Below are 27,666 nucleotides of genomic sequence, written 5' to 3' on the forward strand. Positions count from 1 at the left end.
AAGACTTTATGTTCAAGGCAAACTCAAAGGAGAGAATGAAGCTGGGACAATATCCGTTGGTGGGGACAGGACAGTGTCCACGTCTACTGGGAAATAAAGGAAAAATATCAGTTACTGGGTATGAGACAAATAAAACTGACTTCCCCAGTGACTTACGAGATAGTCATCTGGCCGTATTCCAAACAGTTCGCGGAAGTAGCGAAATGCTACAGGAGCATAGGTTTTAAACCGGAAGTCATTGTAGTGATGAGCTGGAGTCAGGTTACTTCCTTCACTGTGGAGGGGGGGGAGGGGGGCAGGAAAGAGACATTTAGAAATATACACTGTACTTTAAAGGCCTCTATTAAAAATAAAGAAGGGCCACACCAGATGACATTTTGCAAACCGAAAACACAGATCACCAGGCAAGATTAACACCTTAAAATTGCAACGAAGGCTCCTGTGGCACCTTATAGACTAACAGAAAAGTTCTGAGCATGAGCTTTCGTGAGCACAGACTCACTTCATCACATGCTGGTTAAATCACCTTAAAATTGGTGATTCTCAGCTTGTTTACCATTGTGGGCTGCATCCAGTACTGCGTGAGAATATGGAGCCCCACCCCTCTCAAGCCATGGGCCTCAGGCTGAGAACCACTGTCATAAATTCTCTTTCATTAACCCCTGCATGCCCTCAGCTCTCCAGCAGGTGTTCTTTTGCTATATATAATGTTAGAACAATCTTTGTGAATGCTTCTCTAATGGAAAGCCTGAGTAATACTGAAAATTAGGGCCTCAGTACATTCTGTTCTGTGGTTGCTGCATCACTAAGTGCAGAGCCAGCCACAACAACAGTCGTGGGCAGCCTGTAGCCCATCAAGGTTCTGTGTGTGGCCCCCAAGACATTTTGCTTACCATTGCCCATGGGCAGGGACGCTAGATTCTGCTGGTTTCTGTCCATGCAGTTTTTTTTCCTACCAATGTTGCAAAAGTGACACATGCGTAAAGTAAAGGCACATGAAGTAAGGTGCATACTGATTACATACGCCACTGACTGAGAGCCACGTGGTCCCTTTGCATCCAAAGGGCTGCTAAAATTCAATCACCATACCCTACAAATTCTAGGTACGCAGGCACAATTAGAAAAACTACCCTACCCAGGGAGACTTTCTTGGTTAGGACAATCTTGCAGCCCACTGCAATGAAGGAGGGCCACTCATGCAGCCCACTCACTAGCTTAGGTTGCCCATCACTGCACCATACTATTGTGTGCTTCAGAGTTGTTTTAGGGAATCACTGTTGCTTTCTTAACTTTACCTATAGGTTAGACAGGTTAAGAGAACAGTACCACCTCATAACCCACAGGAAGACTCATCTTACAGTGGATCAGCCTGAGTAAAAGCATTTTACAGAACAGCGCATGAGCACTCACCTGGGGAAGAAAATGCTTTCTACTACGTAGAAGTCTTGCATGAGAACATCTCGCTCTGGTTTGGTGCTCAAGCTTCCCACCGTGTGGGTGATGCCCAGCTGAATAGCACCTTTCAAGGCAGATGACGTTGTCTGCAAGGGAGAAGAAAACAGGAAGTCAACCATCTGTCATGGAGCAGCAAGTTACAAATTGGAACGAAAGGGGTGAAATGGATGACCAACTTCAGGCAAAAATAAGCTCCAATTAAAAAGAGCAGCCTTCCGGGAGATCGGATGGTACTTTGCAGCTCTCAGTCCCTGCATCCTTTCTTTGCTTCCCTATAGCTGGCTAACCAAGTCTTTGGCTGCTTCCTTTCATGTCAATCTGCTCCATGGGAAACGTAACTATCACAGTGCAGCAAGATCATCACATAAAAGGGAACGTCTCAAGACTAGTTAAGCTGCTGCCAAATTAAGGCAATGAGGGCTCCATATTCCATTCATGTGAAGAGCAACTGATCAACTAGTTTTTACCATATATTAGTAGTGGGGTTTCCTTTACTTTCCTGACAAAACCATAATCCTTTCCTCTCATTTTATCTCCATTCTGCCGCACTGATTCCCAACGCAGCCACCATTCACCTGGCCTTATGAAGACTGGATTTTACTTCCTTCCAAGGTGTTCATTTCATATGCTCTATGGGCAGGAGCAGAACACCTTGGAAGGAGGTAAAATCATTTGTTGTAAAATAACTACTCTCTTTCCTCTAGGAAGAAGATGAGTATGGCGTCGGTGCATTGTACATAGTGTATGTACATTGGCAGAATTTTTTTTTTTTTTTTTTTTTTATAAACACAATGGTCATGGTAATAATGTTTATTTTTAGAATTTTTTTTCCTTACTTTTAGCGATCTACATTTTTGCAGTTTCAAGAAATTACTGGGGGAGTCAGACAATTTAATTATGCAGATATTGAGATTCAAAGAGTTTAATATTTGCAACAGTCAAAACATAGACTGTCAATATATAAAAAGCAAATATCGTTAAAATCAAACTAAGTTCTCAAGCAGCATTTCTGTTTACCTATTTCAAACTAGGAAACATCTGTCAGTTAGCATGCGTGTGGTAAAACTCATATTTACCAATAAAAATCTGATCCTTCTAAGCCAAACTGACAGCTGGTCATTATAGCTTTAAAAACAAACCGTAGTGAGGGCGCAAACTTTGCTCTGCATAAATTGTCCAAGAACAATGCACTATTATATTCCTGTAGCTCCTGCCTATAGAGCACGTGATTTTGTCTTAGGCCTTGAATACATGTAGCTCTAGCTGGATCTAAACATGGTCATGAATCTTCCAGTATGATGCAGATAAGACTGGTTTGATAACTACTGAAGTTACATGGTCCATATCAATTCCCTGCCTATAAGGCATAAGCCTGCTGTACAGGCTGTTAAAACTACAGAGGAACAGATGCAAGCTGTATTTGTGTAACGTGAAGTTAACGGACATTTTATTCTGCTTATATACAAGTCAACTGAATCTGAAACAAAATCCTGAGCAGGTGACTCCATGGATAGTGTTCTTCTGACAGACAATACAGGAAACCCTTGATTTTACAGACACCAATGTAGAGGACTTTGGGAACAATGGACATCCACCAGTACCTCCATTGTTCCTGAGGTCAGCTTAATCGGTGCCCATAAAATCCTAAAATCTCCCCTCTGCCAAAGAAAGGAGAGTTACTGGAGCAGCCACTTCCAGCTGCTGAACCCTCCACCACAGCCTGGAATGCTGCCAGAGCTGCCACGCAGGTATGGGGCAGATCACTCGCACACACACCCTAGCCCTGGTGGGAGAAGTGTGTGGCAGCTCCAGCAGCTCTAAACCAGGCAGCTTTGGCCACCTGGTGGGTCCAGCAGCTCCAGCCCCGGCAGTAGAGGCTCCTCCAGCAGCAGCAGCAGCTGCTCCAGTGAGTCAGCGGCTTTATTTTTTTTCCAGGGGGGTGGGGTGGGTGGGTGTGTGTGTGTGTGTGTGTGTGTGTGTGTAAATCCTTGTATTTAACAGACTTCTGGGTTTAATGAACACCCATTCTCACCATTCCTCCATTAAATTGAGGGTTTACTATACTGTACCAATACCCAGACAGGTGCCAAGGGACACTGTGCAACTAATAAGATGTCCTGAAACACAGCAATTTTTAAGATCAAGGCACTCTGTGAAAGTTTAATTTGGATTGACTAGGACACACTCCATTTTGAGCAAGTACAGTTTGGTTTACCCAGATTTCCCCTCCCTTGCTTCTTAAATGACTGCTCTGGCTTTCATTTGAGTACCTACAAAATCTTTCAAAAATGAATAAATGCACTTCCCATTGTATTTATTACAGTAGCGCCTAAGGAGAGAGTGAGACCCCATAGTGTTAGACACTCACAAATAAAGAGCCTGCCATCTAAAAAGGCAGACAGTGGGGAAAGAAGTAGAACACAAAGCAGCATGGACAGTGTGATGGCAGCAAACAGGTACCATTATTATTACTATTATTTTGGGCAGTGGACATAGTTGGGAAAGGGTCCACTTATGGGAAGGAAGGGAGAGGGACAGAGCGGAAGGTAAACAGGGATGGAGTAAGAGACCTATCCAATGTCATGCAGTAAGTTACAGAATAAAATTCACATTTTTCGTGAGTCCATCAGATTCTAATCTAAACCATTTCATAGCATCTCTATTTTCTTTACTATCCAGGTCCTGGAATGTGTTGGATTTCTCACATTCTCGTAAATACCTTTCCTTTTTGCCTTTTAAGATTAATATTGCTTAAAAATCCATGCAAACTCAGCATCCACACTACTGCTCATACCTAAAAGGTAGTTTTCACTTTAAAGATAAGAAACTACCATCTTGACATTGCTGCTTTATCCTGGGGGCAAAGAGGTTGCCACTAAGCTGTGGGCATTTTTCCTTTCATCATAAACTGTGTAGTCACCTGCCTGTTTACAACTGTTTTAACAAGGGCAGAAAGAATTAATCAACATATTGCTTCAGGGAAAGGAGGGAGAGGCATAGCCACAACAACCACCAACTTAAGCCAGGAGAGCCTGCTAGTCATTTCTAGGTAACTCCAGTAGGAATCCCCTTGTTATAAGTTTCTGGGGTCCCTACAATTTGTGTTGTCTATTCCAATTTGCTTGTTGCCCTCTCCCAACCAGTACTTCTAACTCATCCTCATCAGCCATTCAGGATTCTGTGGATCTGAGCTGAAAACCCCAAGCTTAAAACACAGTCATCTTTATTAGAAGACACTAGATTCAACAGAAGTGCTGTTCTCTCTTACACACTCAGTTCTCTTATACTCCAAGCACCCTCTAGAAGAGCAAACCCCATCACCAAATAATATCTGGCTACTAAAACATGGCCAGATTAACGATCTCAAACGAGAAATTTCCACTTACATGAAACGAGAGCTGCTGAAATGCCTGGATCATGCCATTATCCATTTAATCCACACACAGAAAACCACTCGTTTCAAAGCAAGTTGGCACATACTGACAAAGTCCAACGTAAGTTAGTAGCAGTGTCCAAAAATCCCTACCTTCATAGGCTTGTTTACGAAACAGACATACAATCTGCCTGTTGTAAAGCAAAATCCAGCAAAATCACAATCTGTGGTTGCTATTATGTCCAGATAGCAGAGTGCGCACCCAGTAAATGAGAGGCTCAGAAGCAAATGGGGTGAGGTTTAAAAAAAAAAGTTCTGTCTTTAGAAGGCCAAAGCTGAGAAACTACTCCAGAAGCACATATTCAACCCTTCAGTATTTGCAGCCCGCCAGTCTTTGCTCCTACTGAGATCTTCTTGAATGTTTGTCACGCAAATTACCCAACCTTTTATGTTCAATAGAATGAGTCACAAACCCTGGTGCTCTGGGCAGCAGTAATTTAGTGAATAGGAGAATGAAAATAATCAGATTAATTAGGTGAGAGGCACCTACCTTTTTATATGTAGTCTCACCCGTGGAATCTACTCCTCTATGACCTTTTCTTATAGTCTGTGAGCCAGGCTGCCCAGAAGAACCAGACATCTAGAAGTCAGGGTGAAGACAAAAAGAAATTTTAAAACCAATATCCCCAGATGTATATTCCTTCCTAGAATCAAGAGGCATAGCTACAGAGGGTTACATTGTATCTCTCAGAGCAAGACCATGGAATCCTATAATATATTTCTTTTTGACTTCCACTTTAACACGGAAAACTATGAGTCCTAGCATGCTGTTTGGGTCAAGATGGAGCACCACATGCTGTGACCACTAACCTTCACATGCTGCTTCTGATGATTAATGTGGAGGGGGATATTATATGGCTTAGATTCAGAACAGCTGGCTGACATTAAAGAACTTCAGAGAGATACTAGTGTCTCAGGAGCTCTCTGTGTGATGCAGATCTGAAATCTGAATAAAGGGATGGAGGGGAAGAACTTTGGTTCCCAAACAAGGAGAGAATTTCCAAGTTGCTCTCTGGAGCTTTAATTTTTAGCAGACTGGTCCTAAATGACCTCAGGTTGCAATTACTTTTTGCCTTTTTTTCTGGTACAACTAGTCTCTATCAAGGGTACGGATATACTGCAATTACACAGCATGACTGTAGCTTCAGCAAACAAACTCAAGCTAGCTTTATTCCAGTGAGCACGGATATTAAGCTGCACATCTCATGTTCAAGCGCACACAGCCACAGCTTTACTGTTCCAGTATCTGAGCTAGCTAGACCAAACTAGCTTGTGTGCTCAAACTGCTATTACACCCTGTGACTGCAGTACAGGCATGCACTTAGAAGACCTCAGGCCTTTGAGAAAGTGAGCTAGGTTGGCAGTATACACTGATCTAGTTTGTCAGGCAGAGGTGGAAATTTTAGCTGCATCTTGTCTGCACTACTCTATGACTCCTTGGAAACTTGTCAGAGTCAGTGTCTTCTGTGTAAAGAGCCATTCTGCTGCTCTATAAACTATGTTTCTTGGTCAAAATTAGTTGACCTCGGAGTCTGCGGCATGACATTTATGTAGCATTTTGGTGGCATGGAATCATTTGAAATTGTAGGGATGTTAGGCTATGAAATGGATCCAATTCTCTTCATAAAGAACAAAGGCCTATTGATTTCACAAGCGAATAAGGCTGCAAAGAGCTGGCTTATAATTGCTTGTTCATCTTTGCTCCCTGCTTTTTCTTTCAGATTCAAGCCATATACAGAGCTCAAAGTGCCTAAGTTCATTGAAAGTATCTATTTATGTCCATGCCCAGGGAACTAAGCACACCAATTTCTGGAGCAGTGTCTTACCTCTGAAGTGAATGATTTTTTGAAGGTCGCTGACCCTGTCAAGATAGAAATTTAAGAGAAATTTAGCAAAAAAACAGAATATTATGTGTTTCAGAAAAAAAATGACATTCTGCCACAGTTTGGATGTTTTAATGAACCTCAGAAAGCACTGACTCATGTTTGATTTCTTCTCAACTTCTCTTCTTGCTCACAGCACAGGGAATTTTTTTTCAGGCCACAAGGAAATGTCATTCTGCTTACCACACAGCCATCCCAACTTAACTTTGTTTATCTCTTACAGTGTAACTATTTGCTACTCTGATCTTCCCTGCTCAGCTAGATTCCAAGAATGTTTTGGCTGGGTATAAACACTCAGGGCCAAATTCAGACAGGGTGTAAACTGATATAACTTTAAATTCAGCTGAGTTACAAAGATTTAATATTGCTCTAACTAACCATTAATTAAAATTATAACGTCAAAGACACAATTTTCATAGTTTAAACTTTGTGATGCTGCAGTGTCAGCACTTCCCATACAAACTTATTGCCAGGGGTTTTTAAAAATCACAACATAAATCCTTCAAGTAGAAGGTCAAGATTTAGACAAATACTAGGGCTAAATGTCTGTGAGTTGATTTACTACCTTTTCCATCTTTTGAGGCTGGGATTCCAGTCCTGTTTCTTGGCTACAGGAACAGAAACTGACAATGATCCTCTTTTGTGGTTGTTTGTCTAAGCCACAAAACCACCACACAGATAGTCAACAAGGCTCAGAAAAAAGCCGTGAACTGCAAAAGCAGAGATGCTGCTCTCACATAAAATGAAGTCATGGGGAAACCTGCATTTCTTCCTCTTCCTGGGACAAAAAAAACTTCCAGCTTTACGGTAGCACGTGCTCCAGGGGTGAGAGCCACAGTCTTACACATCCCTGGCAATCCGAGTCATTCAAAAACAGGAGCGAAGAAAAACTAAGTGTTTTCTGGTAGTGAGAAAACAGAATCTTAGCAAAGCATACAAAACACACAACAGTGAAATGTAGCCATCCCTCCAATCCATTCATCAAAGATCAAACAATGAGCAACAAAATTCCATGCCCAAAACTTTTCACTAACCCAAGCGAGAATATAGTGACTGGCTACACAGAGATTTTCCACCTCTATTTTCTCCTGAAGGCAAGAAAGATGTCATGACAAGTTCTAATTTTTGTTTGAAGTTCCACACACTGAGGACTTATTCCCTCCCTCTCCCAGTACATTCCGTGCTCTTCATAAAAAATGAGTAATGCACACTTGTATTTATATGCACTGACTTGCAACTGGCTGTGCTACACAAGGCCATAGACCAGTGGCTTTCAACCTCTGATCTGCTGATCCTTGATGGTCCACAGACTGTATCTAAGATTTCCAAGAGGACTCTGTATCCCTTTCAAAACTTTTTAGTGCTTAGCAAATGAAATAAAAGGTTGAAAACCACTGGCAAAGACTAAAGGCAGTTGAGCTAGCAGGGCAGCCATTACTGCACATCAAATGGAGCCATTTGTCCTAGGACACAGGTCCCAAGCAAAGGATGTTTTCAAGCTTCTGCTGCCACTGTTCAATCCCTGACAGTTCAAGTAAATAGCTTTTGTTCATGGATCCCCCTCCTGCTGGCCTGCTCCAAACAGAAAGTTCTGTCATTACAGAACAAAATGGGTCTGAAGGCAAACATTGCCAGATGGAACCTAATGTCTACACCAGAGGTCAGCAACCCCTGGCACGGGTACCAAGAGTGGCACACAAGCTGATTTTCATTGGCACATGTGGCAGGAGCTCAGCCCCACCCCTGGTCCCTGATGCAGCTTGGAGCTTGCTTGCTTGTGGATTAACAAAGGACCAGCTAACGATACCAACCACCATCTAAGAGGTAAAGTTCTGCATCTTTATTTAAGTATAAAATGAAGCTTTTGTAAGTAGGACTATTAGTGACTTTAAAAAGTATCACCGACACTCAGATTGTAGAAGTAAAAAGGTCAAATCTCAGCACTCCATCCTGGAAAGGTTGCTGACCCCAGTTTATACTCTTCAGTCCTGTTAACAGAAGGCATACAGCCATAACCCAGTGTTTCAGTATGCTGCATTCACAAGACTGACAATGCTTCACTGTCACCTTGCAGTCTAGGTGTCCGCTTTGAACAAGGCTTTCCAAACTGTCAATGTCTAGGATGCAGTGGTGGAGGAAGTAACTCACTCATCATGATGCAACACCTGTTCAGCAGCAACTAAGTCCTATTTCCTTTAAACTATTCTATAAGTATGCAAATAAAACATTCTTTAGTCGTCACACTGAAAGAGTAGCAAAGCTAGTCCCATCATGTTGGACATTAGCTATGTTATTAATCATCCCTTTTAAACCTTAAATTCTATGAGGATTCACCTAAAGCTATTTATTCAAATGAGACAAATGGACCTTTCTAATTACAGCCAAGAGACATTATGCACCCCCCAACCAAAAATACAAATATAAAAAACACTTTATCACTCTAACTTTTCATTTCTGTAGCACTTCAGTCTCAACTGAGTATTCCAAACTACATCATATTCATTTGGCCTCTATACCCTGTGAGACAGGCACTTGTTTCACAGGGGTTTAGAGTAACATACAATTATTTGCCTGAAGACACACAGCAGTTATCAGGACTAGGCCTGAGAAGAGAAGTGTAGAAACTGTCTCTGCATTTCACTGAGGAGGTCTTAACTGGATCCTGTAGCCAGTTCTGGGAGCCACACTTTAGGAAGATGTGGATAAATGGGAGAGAGTCCAGAAGAGAACAATAAAAACGATAAAATGTTTAGAAGGTTAAAAAGTGGGAATCAAGGTGAAGAGCTGATGAAAGTAGTTCAGTACCATAAGCCCTCAATTTTATGGACCCCAATTTAGTGAACATTGGGAACAACTGATGTCCGCCAGACCTCCCCTCTCTTGCTGTTGTTCCTGAAGTCTGCTAAATCGGCTCCTGTAAAATCCTAAATCCCGCTTCTCACCCCTCTCAAAAAGTAAGACACCTTACTAAAGCCGCTGCTGCTGTGGCTGTCACTTCCAAGCGCCATGGCTAAACCCTCCACTGCTGCCTCGACCACCGCGGCTGGAGCAATCACGTGCTCCTCCCACCAGAGGTGGGATGTGTATGTGGGCAGATGGCACTCACATAAGCACTGCACCCCTGGTGGGAGGACTATGTGGTGACTCCTCCAGGCTACAGCAGGGCAGTTCTAGCTGCATGGCAGGGTCCTGCCAGCCACATGGTGGGACAGCTCTAGCTGTGCGGCAGGGGCCTCACCTGTGGGTCTGGCAGCTCCAGTGGTGGTGGCTCTGGTGAGCTGTGGGCATTTTTAGGGGGTGAGGGAGAAGAGTAGGAGGTACTGGGGTGAGTGGGCAGTAAACGCTTATATTTAACAGACTCTCAGGTTTAAAAGACACCCCTCCCTTACATCAGTCCATTACATTGAGGGTTTACTGTATGTTAAGGGCTATTATAAAAGGGACAGTGATCAAATATCCCCCATGTACACTGAAGGCAGGATAGGCAGTAATTGGCTTAATCTGAAGCAAGAGAGATTTAGATTAGATATTAGAAATGTAAAGAAATTTAAGCACTGAACAGACTTCCAGGAGAGGTGGCAGAATCCTCATCACTGGAACTTAAAGATCCGTTAGACAAACATCTGTCAATGATGGTCTAGGCTCGGTTTACTTGGTGTTGCCAAGTATAGGAGGCTGGCGTAAGATGACCTCTCAAGGTCCCTTTCATGCCTACGTTTCTAGGATTCTATGAATCCCCATTCCTACTTCCTGGGTCTAACTGCTAGAAAGACCAGACTCCCATCACATAATCCCAGTGAACGCTATAACTTCTCCCACAGCTATTTGGAAATAAGATGCACATTATGTCCCAATCAAGTTTTATTGTTTACAGGAAAAGATCAGTAGTCAAAACAGAAAAGTTACTGTATGCCATAACAGGGACCGGTAACCAGCACACACCCATCATGTGCAAGACAGGAAGCACTCCCTCCTTTTTCTCTAGTTCATTTATTTCTAAACAAATGTGCAATATCCGTCCTTGCAATATCCAACTGCCCTACAGTGTTTTTATCATAAGGAGACTCTTTTTCAGGTGTCTGGCTGAACAGTCTTGCTCTAACACTCAGAGTCTGACTGAGCACCCTATCCGAAGTGGAAAAGGCGTTTTCCCTAGATCAGATTGGCAGAAACCCTGTGATTTTTTGCTACTCCGCAACGTGCCATTGGTCACTTGCTGGTTTGAACTAGAGTAAATGGTGGATTGTCTGTAACTTGAAGTTTTGAAATCAAGATTTGAGGACGTCAGTAATTCGGCTAGAGGTTACAACCTATTGCAGGCATGGGTGGTACTGTGATGTACAGGTGGTCAGACCAGATGATCATGATGGTCCCTTTTGGCCTTAAAGTCTACAAGACTAGGAAACAGGTTATTTCTGTTTGTTCACAATAAAGATACTTAATGCTTTGCAGCAGGAGTCTCTTCTAGCAGAATGGGAGACAAATGTAAACAGGAGTGTTCAACTCCTGTAAAACATTGGGAGTTTCCTGAAAACTCACAAGCTTGCTCAGTTAAAGCATTACTAGTTTTGGCCAGAGGGAAGCATCATACAGAGCAGAGCAGGCTTTAGAGAAAAATGTCACTGTAGTCAAATTTGCATTTAGGTGCCCCTCATTGCTTCTGGTTCACCATGGGCTCCCCATGCTCCCCGCCCTCCTTACCCAGAATCCCACAGTGGCCTCTTTGCCCCTAATGTCTGAACCTCCCTCCTTTACCCCGTCTCCTACACTGTAGCCTCTTTACTCCTACTCCCTGTCCCTAGACCCTGAAATCTCCCTACACTCCTACTCCTTCACCTCCCTCCTGTAACTCTAACCCCTGCACTGTGCCCCCTTCCATCCTACCACACTGTATCTTGCTGTTCAGGGATCCGGAGAGAAGAGATGCAGAAGTCAGTGTTGGGAGGTGTGAGAAGGGGCTCAGGGCAGAAAGCTGGAGTGTGGGGGTGCAGGCATCAGGGCAGAGGGTTGGGGCTGTGAGGGGCTCAGGGCAGGTGGGTGGTGTGTAATGGGGTGCAGCAGTCAGGGTGTGGGACAGTGAGCAGGAATCTGGTGTATGTGGAGAGGGCAGAGGGGCTGAACCCACTCACCCTGCCCAAAGACTCATACCAGGGTTATTGGCTGTTCTCTTCCTGTCGCCGTCAGGGAGTGAGGGGAAAGTGCACATCTTGTCTGCCCCCTGCCCTGCCCAGCCCAGCCAGAGGAAGAAATGCAGCCACCTGGACGCTTTCCCTTTCCTTCCCGATGTGAAGGGGAAGACAGCAAAGCAGAGCTCCCACACAAATTGGGAGGGGAGTGGGGAAGCTTCAGTCTTCCCTCTGCCATGCCCTCCCTAAAGGGCTCCAGGGGCTGACGCAATCCCAGATTGGGGTGGGGTGGGGAGCCATGCCCCAGCCAGCCTCTTTCATTGGCCTGTTGCCTAACATGGCAGCCTGCAGGAAGTCCTGGGACGCCTGGCTGAGAGTGTGCTGTGCCTCCTCCTGAAACCAAATGCTTTGGCTAACTTTCACCTGCGCTCTAACACCTTCTTTGATGGGAAGCCGTGCTAGTCTGTACACTATCAAAACAAAAAGCAGTCAAGTAGCACTTTAAAGACTAGCAAACTATTTTGCTAGTCTTTAAAGTGCTACTTGACTGCTTCTTCTTTGATGTTCAGCCTTGGGTAGTAGCCCCCACCCTTCCACAGGCCAGTCCTGCATGGAGACAGAAAATAGTGAAAAACTACGGTAGTGGAAACTACACTACCACTTTTTTCCGCCATAAACTGCCTTTCGGAAACAGAACAGTGCGACTTTTATCAGGGGAAAAATGCTCAGTTTTGATGATAAAAATTTCATCCCTGTTTGTTTTGTCCACAGAACTGGCTTCTTCCAGTATCCTGCAGTGCCTGCCCTGATCTCTGCTGCCCTGCAGGCAACCCCCTCCCCCGCTTTTCAAAGCTCAGGGAAGTATCTGACAGCTGAGTGTGTTTGGAGAACAAAGGGTATTGTAATATATTCCTGTTCTGCCCTGCACTAAGAACACAGCCACAGGCAGACTGCTGCTGCAGGGGGAAGGGAACAAATTGCTATGCTGCTCTGATGTGCTCAGCACAGAGAGCTCACAGGGCTACTCATGACGCTGCTCCTAGCAGCTGAAGAAACTGTGGGAGAACTCGGAGGGAATCCCAAGATGTGCTAGGATCAGTGCTCACACTGTTGATGATGGTGCCTTCTAGGTGGGTATGATCTGCTGACACAGGGAGAAAGTGTGACTGGCCTCTGATAATTTTTGTTGCGTCAACTTTTGGGGGTCAAGGTAAGTTTTGTGGACAAAACTCGTTAGTGTATATGTAGCCTAAAGACTTTCCATGCAAGGAAGCTAGCGATCCTCTTTCTTAAAATGACCACTTCTGCAATATGTGGAGAAATGAAGGGCAACCACATCAGCAAACTCAGTCGGCACATTTACTGTCTTTAGAAAAGCTTAGCTTGTGGCTGAGTGCTTCTGAAAATGCGTTCAATCACCTTAAATTCATGAGTGTTTTTCAAAAAAAAAAAGTCCCCAGGGCTGGAGCTGGGGAACCAGGGAAGCTGGGAGGGGTGCAGAGCTCTGTCAGCAGCTCCAGCCCCGGGGAACTAAGGGAACCCTGGCAGCTCCTGCCCCTGGGACTGGGGGTGGGGAAGCCTGGCAGCTTCATCCTTGGGGATCCCACCAGGGCTGGGGGAACTCCGGCAGTTGGCCAGGGCACCAAGCTCCACCAGCAAGTCCAGCCCAGGGGACCTGGCTGGGGCTGGAGGAACCCCAGCAGACATGGGGCTGGGAGTCAGCCAGGGTATGGAGCTTCATTGGCAGCTCCAGCCTTGGGGACCCAGCAGGAGTGGGACAGATGTCTCTCCTTTTACAACAGTATAGATTATCTTTGTGGTTTAATGTTGTGCCTGGTCTTTTTGAGATTACAGAGGCACCGACTAAGTGGCAGACATTATCTACATCTTCACCCCCACCAGAATTCAGGCTCCATAGAGAGTTACTTACTGGAGGATGTAGCAGGCAAGGCAAACAGAAGCTGTCTGAAAACAGCACAAGATCACCACAAGGAGTATACTACTTACAGAACATCACAGAAATATCAGGCTAAAAGCCATGCCAAAGGTATTGTGATGCTTTTTTGGTTAAACAGTCTGCAAACTGCTCTGAAAAGGCCTGTGTGCCACAAATTCAGGTCAAATTCTCACATCACTCATTTGTCTAGTGCATGGGTATGCTAATTTGGATGATTCACAGCCACCTGTTCTTATTTTTATATAGCTGGTCAGACAAATTTCAGTAGCATCTCATGCTTTAAAGTGGAAATGTTGCCAAACCCAAACTCATCAATAGCTACACTCTTCAGCGTTTGAAGCATCTTAAAAGCTAAGCATCAGGGCCAAATCAAACAAACATGCACTAAAGCAGCTAGAAGCTCTTATGAGGAATGAGTCCGTATCTCCATTTCCTCTCCCAATTTCAGGTTTCACCTCAACCCTTCCAGCATGCAACTGGAGAGGAACATTTAAAAAAAAAAATCTTCCAACTATGATGGCTTTAAATACTTCTGTAGATGAAAGACAATTTCGGAAACACGTGTCAAAGAGGTATGATAGCATAAATTGACCCTAACTAGAATAATCCTGGCACGCACACAGAGCTGTTTAGATGCTAGGAATTTGCTCCTACTTTCACATAACATGCACATATTTAAAAAAGCCATTTAATTAAAATAGCAGCTTTCACTGAGCAAAGTTATAGAACCATCTACTAAGCACAGGAAACGCTTGATTCTGTCTCTTCTTAAAAGCCAAGACAGTTATATGAAGTGGATAGTTTGCTATTGGTTATTGAACAGGAAGAAAACCCATGCGCCTGAGGCATATATATGGAATTTGTCTACCTCTTTGAGATGATACTGAGCAGCACAAAAAGCTGAAATCTACAAGGAAAAACAAAGTAAAAAGAAAAAACATTAATTGAAACCTCAACCCTTAAAAAAAAGAACACTTTTGTGGCTAAAGTTACAGGACCAAATTTTATCGAGATGAAATATGATTTTTGCAAGGGAAGAAAGAGAACACTGTGCAAAAATAAAAGTACATGTTGAGTTATTTATAAGATGCTCTTGCCTTCTTGAGTTCATTCACAACAAAAACTCTTTTACAGCTCTAGAAGATAGTGTCTAAATACTTCTTTTGCTTTTGGTAAAAGGTTCTTTTGGACACTCCAGAATCCAGGCCTGAATGAAAAATATGAACAACATTCTTGATGCTAATAGCTGGAAATGGAAGAAATCTGTTATATTGCTCAGTCCACCTCCCAGGTCAGAATACAGTCCTCTAAAAAAGGATATACATATATTTTAAATACTTGATCTTGGCTGGAAGGCCAAGCAGTGAATGCCACTTTGAATTTCTCTAAACCAATAGATTTAGCAACTTATTAAGAATGTTTCTAAGTGTTTTTGATTTAAATTTGCTATTGAAGAACCTCTGGATTAAGACTTGCTAAATTTTGTAGCAAACTTCTTATTCTTGTTACCACAGTTTGCTACCAGTCTGCAAAATTAACACAGGCATAAATGCAGTCTCCTGTTCTGATACTTCACTTGTATTATGAATTAATGGATCAGAGAATTAGATGAGATATTTCTCAAGTTACTGGGATGCAGCTGACAATGATTAGGCTCACACTGAGACCATTACAGTTTACTGGAGATTAGTCCACAGGAAAACTCTAAACCTTTTGCACCACACTATCATAGCAAGCTCTTCTTGTTGCTATACAGGACAGGAATAAACCATATGTCAGAGATTAGAAGCTACAGTGACTGGCACTTTATAAATACCTAATACAGATAGCTGAGCTCAGACATCAAAAAATCCAGAAATAGAAAAACACAGGAAGCTCTGTGGACTTTATTCCATTATTGCACAAAGAGCTTTGGCAAGGAACAAAAGTTGGGAAGGAACAAAACAATTTTTCAAACTTCTCTCCTCAACTCCTTAAACTTTGTAAGTAAAGTTCTGCACTCACATTAGGAAGTGAGCACTGTAAACTTATAGAAACATGGGATTTATAAACTTGCTGTTGGAGATAACTACCATAACAAATGCAATAGCAGATGTCCTTAAGAGCAACTATTTTCAGACCTGAGGTCATTAGGAGGCTTTCCACTGATTTTACTGGGTTTAGAATCAGGCCTAGACCCTTAACTAGGCCTTCGTGCACATAGATGCCTCCGGAAAGGCAACGCAGGGGGAGGGGGGCCATGCAGAATCACAAACCTTCCACTTCACAGATTTCTACCTTTAGTCCAAGCATGAAGGTTTTCAAATGGCACACTCCACAGTTTGGAAGAAGTCACCTGCTAGCAAATCAGACACTGATGGGTGCTGTGCAACTCACTCAGTCCCCTGGATCTCTGCACTGTAACAGCTGGGGTGCTGGCTGCCCAACAGCCCTCTGTCCATACTGCCTCTGCATGGCCAGGCACACCGCACAGCTCTGAGCTGCACCCTAATGTGCTCTTGCCTCTCCCACAAAGACTTCAGTGCTGGCCAGAGATGCCACTTGGAGCTGACTGAGGATCCCCAGGCCTGCTGAGCCTGCCCTGCCTGGGGAAAACCTGGCCATGCAGAGATAGCCTGGCTCAGGGAGGGGAGGGTAGCCTTGCAGTCAGCCAGTGCCCTAGGGTCTGAGCAGCTCCCAACAGCTTCCCTGGCAGGAGGCAACAGTTTTCAAACCGCATGGCAAGCCGCCCCAGAGGTGCGCCCCAAAGTCTGAAAACCACTGTGCTAAAGGGAAGATAGAAATCTGGTGGCGGAGGGAGCATGTGACCCCACATAATTCCACACCGTCATTTTTCCACACCTCTGACTTTATGCCCTTGGTGCCTGCCCCTCCTTGTTTATGGGCATAGGTCAGGTCTCTGGTGAGTGTTCTGTAAAAAGCTGGTAGACCTTTCTTTTTTCCTGTGTTCTGATCACCGGTCCAGAAGCAATGCTTGGAAAAGATCATCGTTCTCAAGTGCATTTGTAGTTGCAAATAAAACTGTTCCGTGAGACCACACATTAAATGGACTTTCTGACAGACATCTTGCTATTTCTCTCTACATCGTAAGTCCTTACCCTATTGCTGATTTAACAACCCAGGTTTCATGAACAGCGAGAGTTGATTATTTGTGGTATAAGACAGTAATAAACTGGCACCACCAACTTTGGATCATAAAGTACATTTGTTGGTGGCTTCAGCTGTGCTCAAGATAGCAGTTAATATCATTTTGCAGAAAAGTGGGAAAATGAGATGGTAATCAGATTTATGCAACTCCAAGGACTCATATCAAGATTTGCCAAACAAATGCAAGATTTATGCATATTGCATTGTGGAGAGCAAATGTAGGACAGACAAGAGACCTCAATGAATGGCTCACAGATGTGGAGCAAGCAGCTTTTGCGACTGAAGAAAACCATGGAAATTCTAGACTAAAAATGAGAAAATTGTGCCAAAGGACTTCTCATCCGGGCTCTGATACACATTCCCCTGTAGCTAAGTGATTTGCCAATACTACTTCTGCCTCAATTTCCTCATCTGTAAAGAAGGAATAGCACCAAACAGACAGGAAGCTGAGGATGTGGACTGTTTGGTAACAAGGATTAAAATGTTTAGAAGAGGCAGACCATTATAGAAAGATGAAACAATACAATTAAATCTTAGTAAGAAACAACAAGCAAGTGCAGCAACACAAACCTATGGAATTAGAAAGGCTAGATGTGAACGTGTGAGTGTTGTTTCTACAAGGAGAAAACATTTCCATGGCAAATGTATGTATGTTAAGCTTATTGGCTTCTTGAGACATGGTAGCAGGCTTCAATATGTGTAGAAGACAGTTCAGCATTTCTGAAAGCAAGAGCACGGTGACAAGAATGCTTTGTAGAGTATTTGATACAACCCTTTCAACACCTCTGTGATGTGTAAGTGCTAGCTCCATTCCCCAGAAAAGAAATTTATGCTAAGTGACTCACCCAAGGCCACAAAGGGAGTTGGGATTAGAAAATAGAGGTTACTCACGGTAGAGCCCTACAAATCTGTGGATATCTGTTTTATATCCACAGCTTATTTTTGTGGATATAGATGAGGAAGTATTTTCTATCTAGAACCCAGCAAATTTGCAGATATCTATTGGTGTCCACATGCACAGATGTCCATGAGGATATCTGTGGCTCATTTCTACAGATACAAATTGGCTGTGGCCACATTTGGCCAAACCATCAAAACAGCCCTGCTAATGGCCAAACTGAAGAATACTAATGAGGTGCTGAACTGAATATTCAGCGCCTCGTTAGCATTCAAAAGCGCCACTTTCGCAAGCTCGTGGCTTGGCACAGCTACAGGGATCCTTTTCAAAAGGACCATAGCTGAGAGGAGTAAGGGGATTTCGAAATGTGCAGGATCCTTTCAAAAAGGACCCTCGTTTAGTTGCGCCAAGCCATGTGCATGCAAAAGCAGTGGTTTCAAAGCGCTGCGGCCGGCAGCATGTGAATGCTAATGAGGTGCTGAATATTCAATTCAGCGCCTCATAAATATTCTTCGATTTGACCATTAGCATGGCCATTTCTAAGTTTTGGCCAAGTGTGGCCACACCCAGTGAGTTAGAGGCCTGTGTGGGACATAATGGGTGTGGCCACGCTTGGCCAAAACTTTGCAATGGGACCATGTTTGGGAAGGCTAATTGTTGTTTTCCAGCAGAATAGAATTCAGACTACCTCTAGAATGCCATTCTGTTGCCTAAAAGCTATAGCTCTCAGAACAAGGGAGAGAACAGGGATTAAAAGACATTTTAAATAGCATTTATAATCATAACTGCGATGTCACAAAGTAATCAAAGACCAAGAGCTACATACAATATCTGTACCACATTTTCTAGTTTGCCTTGAATCTAGTCTGTCAGCTGTGAAACGGACAACTCTAGAGTTAAGCTCTGTATTACCAAAGAGATATTGCACAAGCAGCAGCGTCAAGGTACTTTGGTCCTGAGCTGGAGGACTGTTCTAAGAGTTTGCCTATCCAGTGAGCAACTCCTGATTAACTCTATTTAGGCTCAGCTACCCTATGAAATTAGGTTAGTATAACTGTCACTCTGGGGCATGAGTGGGGAACCCCCTGCCCATGGTCTGGATCTGCCCTCCTTACTATCCAGCATACCATGGAGTAGAGGATTTGAAACACCAAGGCTCATGAGTCTGATCAGGCAAGCCATACTCTTGATCCAGACAACAGGCTTGGTTAGAGGCTTGGGGGCAGGAAACTGCTCCAGGCTTCACGGCTGCTCTCTACTGTTCCCTCAGCCCAGGAAAGGGAGGAGGAGCAGCAGCTGACTCCAGCACTGTGCCCAGAGGCATGTCACTGCTGAGACTGGACGAAATTCTAGCCAATGAGAGCAGTGGAGGGTGGTGCCTGGGAGCAGAGGGGATGGGGCACAGAGCCATGTGCGTCTGGGGATACTGCAAAGGTAAACTGCACCAATCACCCAGACCGCTCCTGTGCCCCCTCCCATTCAGACCCCATCTCACACCTTTCCTGCACCCACCCTCCCAATCCACTTCCCTACCCTGCTTCTGCCCCCTTCCTCCCAAACCCCTCACTCCTGATCCCTCCCCCTCACACCTTCCCTCCCCACTTAGATCCACACCCTCAGCTTACTCCTGCACACTCTATCCTGCCCAGGCCCCCATCCCTTTCCTGCACCCCACTCCTGGCCAGATACCAAACACACAGCCCACTCCTGTACTTGCTTCTGTCCAGACCCCTCCATCCTCTGCACCCCACTCTGGCCCAGATCACCAAACCACTGTTGTATCCTTCCACCTACTCAGACCTCCCGCTCCAATTCCCAGCCTGCTCCTGTACGCTCCCTCCCTCCCCAACCCCACAGCCCATAGTTGGGGACATCATCAATGAGGTGTGGATTTTGGTTTTTTTGGCTCCTCACTTGTATGTTCCCCGACTGATTTTTCAGTAGCCCCACAACCTGCTCTGGGGTGTGAAAAGTCCACAGCCTTGAGCGATGCAGTTAATTTGACCTAATCCATAGTGCAGACAGCACAAAGTGGATGCGAGAATTGTTTCATCAACCTACCTACAGCATCTCAGGTAGGTGGATTACCTACACCAACAGGAGAATCCTTCTTGTTGGCATAGGTAGAGTCTTCACCAAAGCACTGCAGCAGGACAGCTGTGTCACTGTAGCTGTTTATGTGCAGACAGGCCTCTATTCCAAAACACGTGTGCCCTTATTCTGAATTAGCATAAACCATATGCTTATATTAACTCAGAATAAGCAGTCATTCTGGAGTTAGTGTTCATATACAGAGAATCAGAAAAAGTTAATCCACTTTAAAATCCTACCCTCCCTTATTCCAGATTCTTGTGTAGAGAGAAACATTAAGGAATAAGCTCAGTCCCTGGCCTCTATTCCTGCACTGTCAACGGTAGTGGCCAGATGCCACTGTAGTGTAATTTGGACAAAGACCACCAGACAAAGTAGTAACAATTTTCATTCCCTACTAATCTGGTTTGTAACTGAACCAGCCACCTAAAAATAAAACGCTTCACACACCATTTTTTCCACAAGGGTGTATACAAGCAAAGAACTAGCTGGAGTGGCATGAAGAGGATTAAGGTAAGGTGGGTACCCCTTTAACAATGCATGGCAGCGTTAAAGGGGGTTGGGATTGGTTGCATTTTCCAGAAGTGGTCTCAATTTTAAGACACTCAGGAAATGTTGCTGCAGTTTTATCATCAACTATCACAAAATGAATAGTAACAGAGAGGTAGCCACTTAGTCTGTATTCTAACAGAACAAACTAGCAGTCATGTGGCACTGGTTTGTTTTAGCACAAAACGAAGTAGTTTCAAGCTCCTCTTTCTAAACTATCTTGACAGACAGGTTTGTATTTTGATTAGAAAAGCAAATACACTATGTTCTTTCAAATCACCAGTTTCCACCTCTCCTCTCTGTCTTAAAGGACAGGGCAATTTGGCAGATGTCAGCAGGTGTATTGCAAACATAAGCAGATGAAGTTTTTCTGCAATGTTTTTTTTCTTTTGTAACTCCATTAACTGTAGCAATAGTGAAAGTGCTAGTTTAGAACGGGGAAAACAACAATGCATAGTTTACAAGAGCAATCATGTTGTTGACTACCCATTACAGATCATTTGAAGTTTGACAGGGTGGGTAAAAATAGCTGATAGGGGAGGGGAAAAAAATCAGATTTTATAAAGTAGTTAACCTTTTTAAAAATTAATCTGATTAAAACAAAATCTGAATTTAATACTATACAAGGCCAAAACTTATATGTTGAATGTTTAGCTAAAAATAAATCTGCTGAATCCATGAGCTTCTATCAAAAAATTCTGAATTAAAGGCTGCTTTTTACATAGAGAAGAAAATCAGGGCAAAAACACACCAAGCTCTACATGGCACAATTCATGTACTGAAATAAAGGCTGGTTTTAATAAAAAGAATTTTGATATCCTGTTTTGTGTATTTAAATTCCAGTTACCAACCTAATGATGCTTGACATCAATTATGAGCAAAAAAGTTATTTAGTAAATAATCAATGTCATTCACCTTGTTAGAAAAAATACAAAATTCTAAATGTCAAACTATATTTGTACGACTACATAAATAAATGTATAGCATCATAGATTACATTAGATTTGGAAAATCTTTTTGCTAAGACTCTACTTAGTTGTACATCAGCACGTTAATTATTTTAATTTGGATATAAAATGAGTCATTTGATGTCATTAAGATATTACTTATTAGGTATTTAAAAATCTTTATTTTGAGTTTATTCGAATGGTATTTCGCTCTGTGTATTAGATTTTGACTAGATGAGATCAAATAATTATCTTTCTTTATGCTTTTTTGTGCAGGGGTGGGGAGGGCTACCAATAGGGTAACCTTAAAATACTTGAATTGTTGTCGATATCTATTTATGTACCATAATTCCAAACCCTGTTGTGTGATTCACTTCAAATTTGTCAGAAAGTTTCTCTCTGCTGTAAAAATTAGATTGAGTCTCAGGCTTTGTTTGGAAATTTAAATGTGAGGGGGCCCAAAACTAAGGTTACAATGCAAACTCAGTTGCAAATACATCTATGGATTGGTTAAAGCACTAACCGCACAAAGAACCAAGCATCCAAAAATCTCACAATGGTACTTTTGGCACATGTCATCCTACTTCAAAGTGAAAGCAATAAGACCTGATCCTCTTGGGTGGTTCCATATATAGTTTAAAAAAAACAAATAAGGAGGCACATCTCCATGTCATGCAGAGAGGGTGGAGGAAACTCTGCATGAGCGAACTTTAAGGAAGAAAGGGGGGAAGTTTCAGAAATGTTCATCCCCTTTATGCATGCTGAAAGAAGCAAGTAAATGAGTAACACACCAGAGGGTAAAAAGTAACACGTGTGACTGGAGTGTGGACAGAGCCCTAACAAATCATAGCATGTCTTTAAGAGGTTTTAGTTGTATTGTGGGGTGGGAGGGAGCATTCTCTACATCGAAGACAACAAAGCATTTTTAATATCCAACAACTATGTTCCTTCTGCCTAAGGAACTGTACTCTGCTTCCTTGGAAGCCTCACAAACCTGCAAATATGCCAGGAGCAGCAATGTTGAAGAGAGAACCAAGCTATCCTTAAATCCTCAAAAAGATGGTTGCTGAACTCAGGACCAGAGTTTGCATTCTCCAGGGGCACAGCAGTAAGATCACAAGATAAGACAATTATCATTTGAAACAGAGGGATCTAAACCAGCATTTGCTAATGAGTCAAAGAATAGAAGATCTAAAAACCCATAAGACAGTCAAAGGCTTAATGGCCATCACTTGTCCCAAAGGACTCTCTGTACTTATTTTTGAGTAAAGTGGCAACAACAATGGTAGCATTAAAGTAGACAACACTTTTACTGTTTTACTAATAACAGAGAGGAAGCCGTGCTAGTTTATAATGTTATATTCTATGTTTTACTAATGTTTCTTAGAACAGCTCTAGATGACACCCTGCCCTGTCTATACCAGAGCTTCTCCCATTGCTACCACTCTGGGCTATTTCCAAGAGTAGTAGTACAGACAAATCCCTAAGTGATGGGCAAGAGGAAACAGAGAAGGTGAAAAGATTTTAAAGCCTGTGCAATAAATGATAAACTTGGGATACATATATAAACAAATCACAAAGAGTGGACTGACTGGAATATAAACAAAAACCCTTTTTAAAAAGTTTACTTGCATTGCAGCCAGAGGCTAGAGTTTGGCCTCTTATTATAGACCCAACCCCATTCTTGTAAAAACAGAATGGTTTCAGTAACTCCCCAAAGATACTGAAAGAATTAATATCCATGAACCACTCTAAAGAGAGCAAAAAACCAGTAAAGTAGCACTTCAAAGACCAACAAAATAATTTATTAGGTGAGGTTTTGTGGGACAGACCCACTTCTTCAGACCATAGCCATACCAGAACAGACTCAATATTTAAGGCACAGAGAACCAAAAATAGCAATCAAGGTTGATAAATCAGTAAAAAAAAAAAAAAAAGAAAATTATTAAGGTGAGCAAATCAGAGAGTAGAGGGGCGGGGGGGGAGAGGTCAAGAATTAGATTAAGCCAAATATGCAAAAGAGCCCCTATAGTGACCCATAAAATTTGCATCCCAGTTCAAACCAAATGTTAATGTGTCAAATTTGAATATAAAAGAGAGTTCAGCCTCTCTTTCCAAAGTAGTGTGAAAATTCCTCTTCAGTAAGACTGCAGACTCTTAAGTCATTAACAGAATGGCCCACTCCTTTAAAATGTAGGCTGACCGGTTTGTGGATCAGGAGTGTTTGTGTGTCTGTGTTGTGCCTACTTGCATACTTGGCTTAATCTAATTCTTGACTCCCCCATGCCCCCTTCTGCCCCTCTACTCTCTGATTTGCTCACCTTGATAATTTTTTTCTGATTTGTCAACCTTGATTACTATTTTTGGTTCTCTGTGCCTTAAATATAGTCTGTTCTGGTCTGGCTATGGTCTGAAGAAGTGGGTCTGTCCCACGAAAGCTCACCTAATAAATTATTTTGTTAGTCTTTAAAGTGCTACTTTATTGCTTTTTTGTTTTGATAGCATATAGACTAGCATAGCTTTCTTTCCCTTTCTAAAGAGAGCAGTGTAAGTACTAAGTATTTCCCTTTCTCTCCTAGGAGTGACTAGCTAACATAACCCCATTTTTATTATTATTGGCCTCCAATGGCAGTCAGAGCTCCTTCCAGCTCCTGTCAACACCATCTCTGATCCTGCTTTGAATTAATAAAGAGAAAAAACTGGGACTTCAGAGGCGATACAACAGCAGCGACAAAACCTTTCACTCCTCCGTCAACAGAAAGGACCAGCAAGTCCTGCTTGGGCTTCTGAGACATGGATCCACTTCCTCAAATAGCCCTAGTAACACCTCCCACTCCCCCAGTAGCTGGGGCATGCACAAGCCAGGGCATCCCCTCAGACAAAGGCTTCAGCCCCAAGTGGAAAATACAGGGGCAAGGTGCATCCCACCTAACATACTCCCCTCACCTACACCCAGCCTTGAGGGCCCTCTGCCTAGCATCCCCCCTCATTTTCCCTCAGCACCCTGGCCCTACCCCGCACAGCAACCCCCCCGCCACTTGCCCTCAGTGCCCTGGTCCTGAGCATCCCCCCCAGCACCTCCCCCCACCTGCCCTCAGCACCCTGGCCCTAGCCCTACCCCGCACAGCAACCCCCCCGCCACTTGCACTCAGCGCCCTGGTCCTGAGCATCCCTCCGCACCCCGGCCCCAGCCCCTCGCAACTAACACCCCCACCCGTTCCAGGGGAGCCCCCCGGCTCTTGCACCCGCTTGCTAAGAAAGGGAATCGCCCCTTGGCTCGGAGCCGGAGAGCAGGGGAGGGGCAGAGCCACGCGGCGGCGGGAAGTGGGACAGCTCCCGCCCGGCTCCGGCTCCGGCTCCGGCTCCCCCACACCTCACAGGGGCCTGGGCCCCCAGCTCGCCCCGCTCCCTACAGGAGGTCCCACCGCTTTGAGGGAGGTCACAGCCAACCGCCGCCCCTCAGTGACGCGCCCCCTTACCCGCGATGCCGGCGCTGCTACTGCTGCTGCCCCCGGACTCGGGGCCGGCCGACGCCATTTTGGAGCTTCTCCCTGCTCCTCTGGCCGCCGGCAGCAACTCCACCCCCGGGGCCCCTCACTTGGTGCCGCCCGCCCCGTGTCGCCGGCAGCTCAGGACAGCACCATTCGAGTTTAGACAGGGTGGGTCGTTCCCGACGCCTTGGACTCGCGCGGCCAGCTCCGGACCGAACCACTCAGCCCGGATGGGAGGGGGCAAAGATGAGGTTCCCAGGTGCGGGCACCGCCTGTTATTGCTAAGCCCAGCGGGGAGCTGCAGGGCGCTTGGACTGACTGCAGCGCATGCGCAACGCAGCGGGGGGGGGACGGACTGACGCCATCGTTGAGGCGTCCATGGGTCACATGACAGCGGAGGAGTCCACAAAAACAAGGATTCCGTTAAGCTGGATGTCAAAGGGTGGGCCTGGCACATGGTAGTAACAGGAGGATGTTGCCATGGTAACATAACATGACTTCTCATAACTTCATTCCTGTTGCCATGGCGCCTTATGTCACGACCTCATCATTGCATCAGGTCACTCTGGCGCTGCTGGTCCTGACCTCAGGTTCTGGTTGGCAGGACATGGCCTGACTTCACTGGGCCTCCGCAGCATCTTGCAGCCTGACCACACTGTGTTGCCATGGGAACTCATGTTCTAACCTTACCACCTCCTCATTCACTGCAGCACCTCATGTCCTGGCCTTATGTCCCATCACGACGTGACTTGACCTCGCTGTGCCACTGTGGCGTACCAGAGCCTGACCTCACCATGTCATCGTAGGGGCGCATGTCTGTATTGTATTATAGCATGATGAGCCCTAACCTCACTGCATTGCTGTTGTGCCCCACGTCCTGACTTCACTGGGGTGCCACAGCTTGTTGTATACTGTGTTCACTGTATCACCCCAAGGCCTCACCTCCTGACCTCATCCCACTATCAGTGAGTGAAATGCTGACCTCACCATATCATGCCAGGACTTCCCCAGAGTGCCATGATATCACATTGCTTTTGCATGCTACATCCTGGCCTTGCTGCATTCCTAGCTGAGTTGAGAAATCTGATATTTGCAGTTTATAAGAATTTATTTTCTACTTGGTAAAGGTCTAATCCTTATTTCATAATGGGACGTACCAAATTCCCACAGCGGGTGAATAATTTTTGATCAAAGTGTATGTTAAGGCAAGTTAAATGACAGTTTAATTGTGTATTGCTGTAGCCCGCTATTTGCCTCCAAGTACAGCAAGTCAAAAGCAGATATTTTCACATTCATGTTCTTGACAAGGGGCAGCAAACTTTCTGAGGCAGAATACTGGAATTTGACTTTTTGATCTCTACAATATGAGCGCTGGAGAAACTTTTTAAAGTCACTAATATTCCTACTCACAACAGCTTCATTACTAAATAAATTAAGATGCAGAATTTTTTACCAAGTAGTTGGTGGTTGGTAGCATTAGTTAGTCTTTTGTTAATCCAAATTCCCGGCTACATGGGGAAGGAGGGGTGGGACTGAGCTCCTGCCTCATGTGCCGATGAAAATGAGCTTGCACGCCGTTGTGGGCACCCATACCTGGGGTTGCTGACCCCTGCTCTGGACACAGAGTTCTCCAAAAGCAATCAGTGACTCAGTAACCCCAACCATATGAAAACAAGGGGATTAAATACCATTTCACCTTAAACATTTCCTGTATTACACTTTCACCTACCACATTGCTACGGTGGGTGAAATCACCATATTGCAGCTAAACCTTTCCATGGTGCTGCACCATGTCGTGTCCTGGCCCTTTGCTCTTTGCAATGTGCTAGCAAGAAACTACCATGTGATGTATAGCTAGACAATAGCCATTTGTCACATTAGGATACCCTGATACCTAACTGGTCTTTGGCCATGTGGCAAGAAGTAATGACATCATATTGCATCACAGGCCAATCTGACGTGTCATCATGCCAAGACTGTTTATGCAGAGTAACAACATGGCACCTGCATGTCCATACCAGCTTATCACAATATGGCTACGTCTACACGTGAAGCCAACATCGAAATAAGCTATTTCGATGTAGCAACTAACGTCTACATGTCCTCCAAGGCTGGCAACGTCGATGTTCAACTTCGACGTTGCGCGGCACCACATCGAAATAGGCGCTGCGAGGGTACGTCTACACGCCAAAGTAGCACACATCGAAATAAGGGTGCCAGGCACAGCTGCAGACAGGGTCACAGGGCGGACTCAACAGCCAGCCGCTCCCTTAAAGGGCCCCTCCCAGACACAGTTGCACTAAACAACACAAGATACACAGAGCTGACAACTGGTTGCAGACCCTGTGCATGCAGCATAGATCCCCAGCTGCTGCAGAAGCAGCCAGAAGCCCTGGGCTAAGGGCTGCTGCCCACGGTGACCATAGAGCCCCGCAGGGGCTGGAGAGAGAGCATCTCTCAACCCCCCAGCTGATGGCCGCCATGGAGGACCCAGCAATTTCGACGTTGCGGGACGCGGATCGTCTACACGGTCCCTACTTCGACGTTGAACGTCGAAGTAGGGCGCTATTCCGATCCCCTCATGAGGTTAGCGACTTTGACATCTCGCCGCCTAACGTCGAAGTTAACTTAGAAATAGCGCCCGACGCGTGTAGCCGCGACGGGCGCTATTTTGAAGTTAGTGCCGCTA

At 44.5% G+C, this 27,666-nt stretch overlaps 1 protein-coding gene across 1 annotated transcript in view; it reads right to left on the reverse strand.

Moving 5' to 3' along the window:
* Positions 1-25,260, reverse strand: part of LOC142004015 (putative PIP5K1A and PSMD4-like protein) — a 74,360-nt gene extending 49,100 nt beyond the window's left edge. Inside the window, exons 1-6 of the mRNA XM_074981435.1 lie at positions 24,966-25,260; positions 14,723-14,761; positions 6,715-6,749; positions 5,379-5,468; positions 1,411-1,541; positions 157-274 (exon numbers count right to left, since the gene is read on the reverse strand). Coding sequence (XP_074837536.1) covers positions 157-274; positions 1,411-1,541; positions 5,379-5,468; positions 6,715-6,749; positions 14,723-14,761; positions 24,966-25,023 — 471 coding nt within the window. The 5' untranslated portion in view covers positions 25,024-25,260. The remainder of the gene's footprint in view (positions 1-156; positions 275-1,410; positions 1,542-5,378; positions 5,469-6,714; positions 6,750-14,722; positions 14,762-24,965) is intronic.
* Positions 25,261-27,666: the final 2,406 nt, after the last annotated feature.

The sequence above is a fragment of the Carettochelys insculpta genome, chromosome 30, assembly GCF_033958435.1.
Source record: "Carettochelys insculpta isolate YL-2023 chromosome 30, ASM3395843v1, whole genome shotgun sequence".
Taxonomy (NCBI): domain Eukaryota; kingdom Metazoa; phylum Chordata; order Testudines; family Carettochelyidae; genus Carettochelys; species Carettochelys insculpta.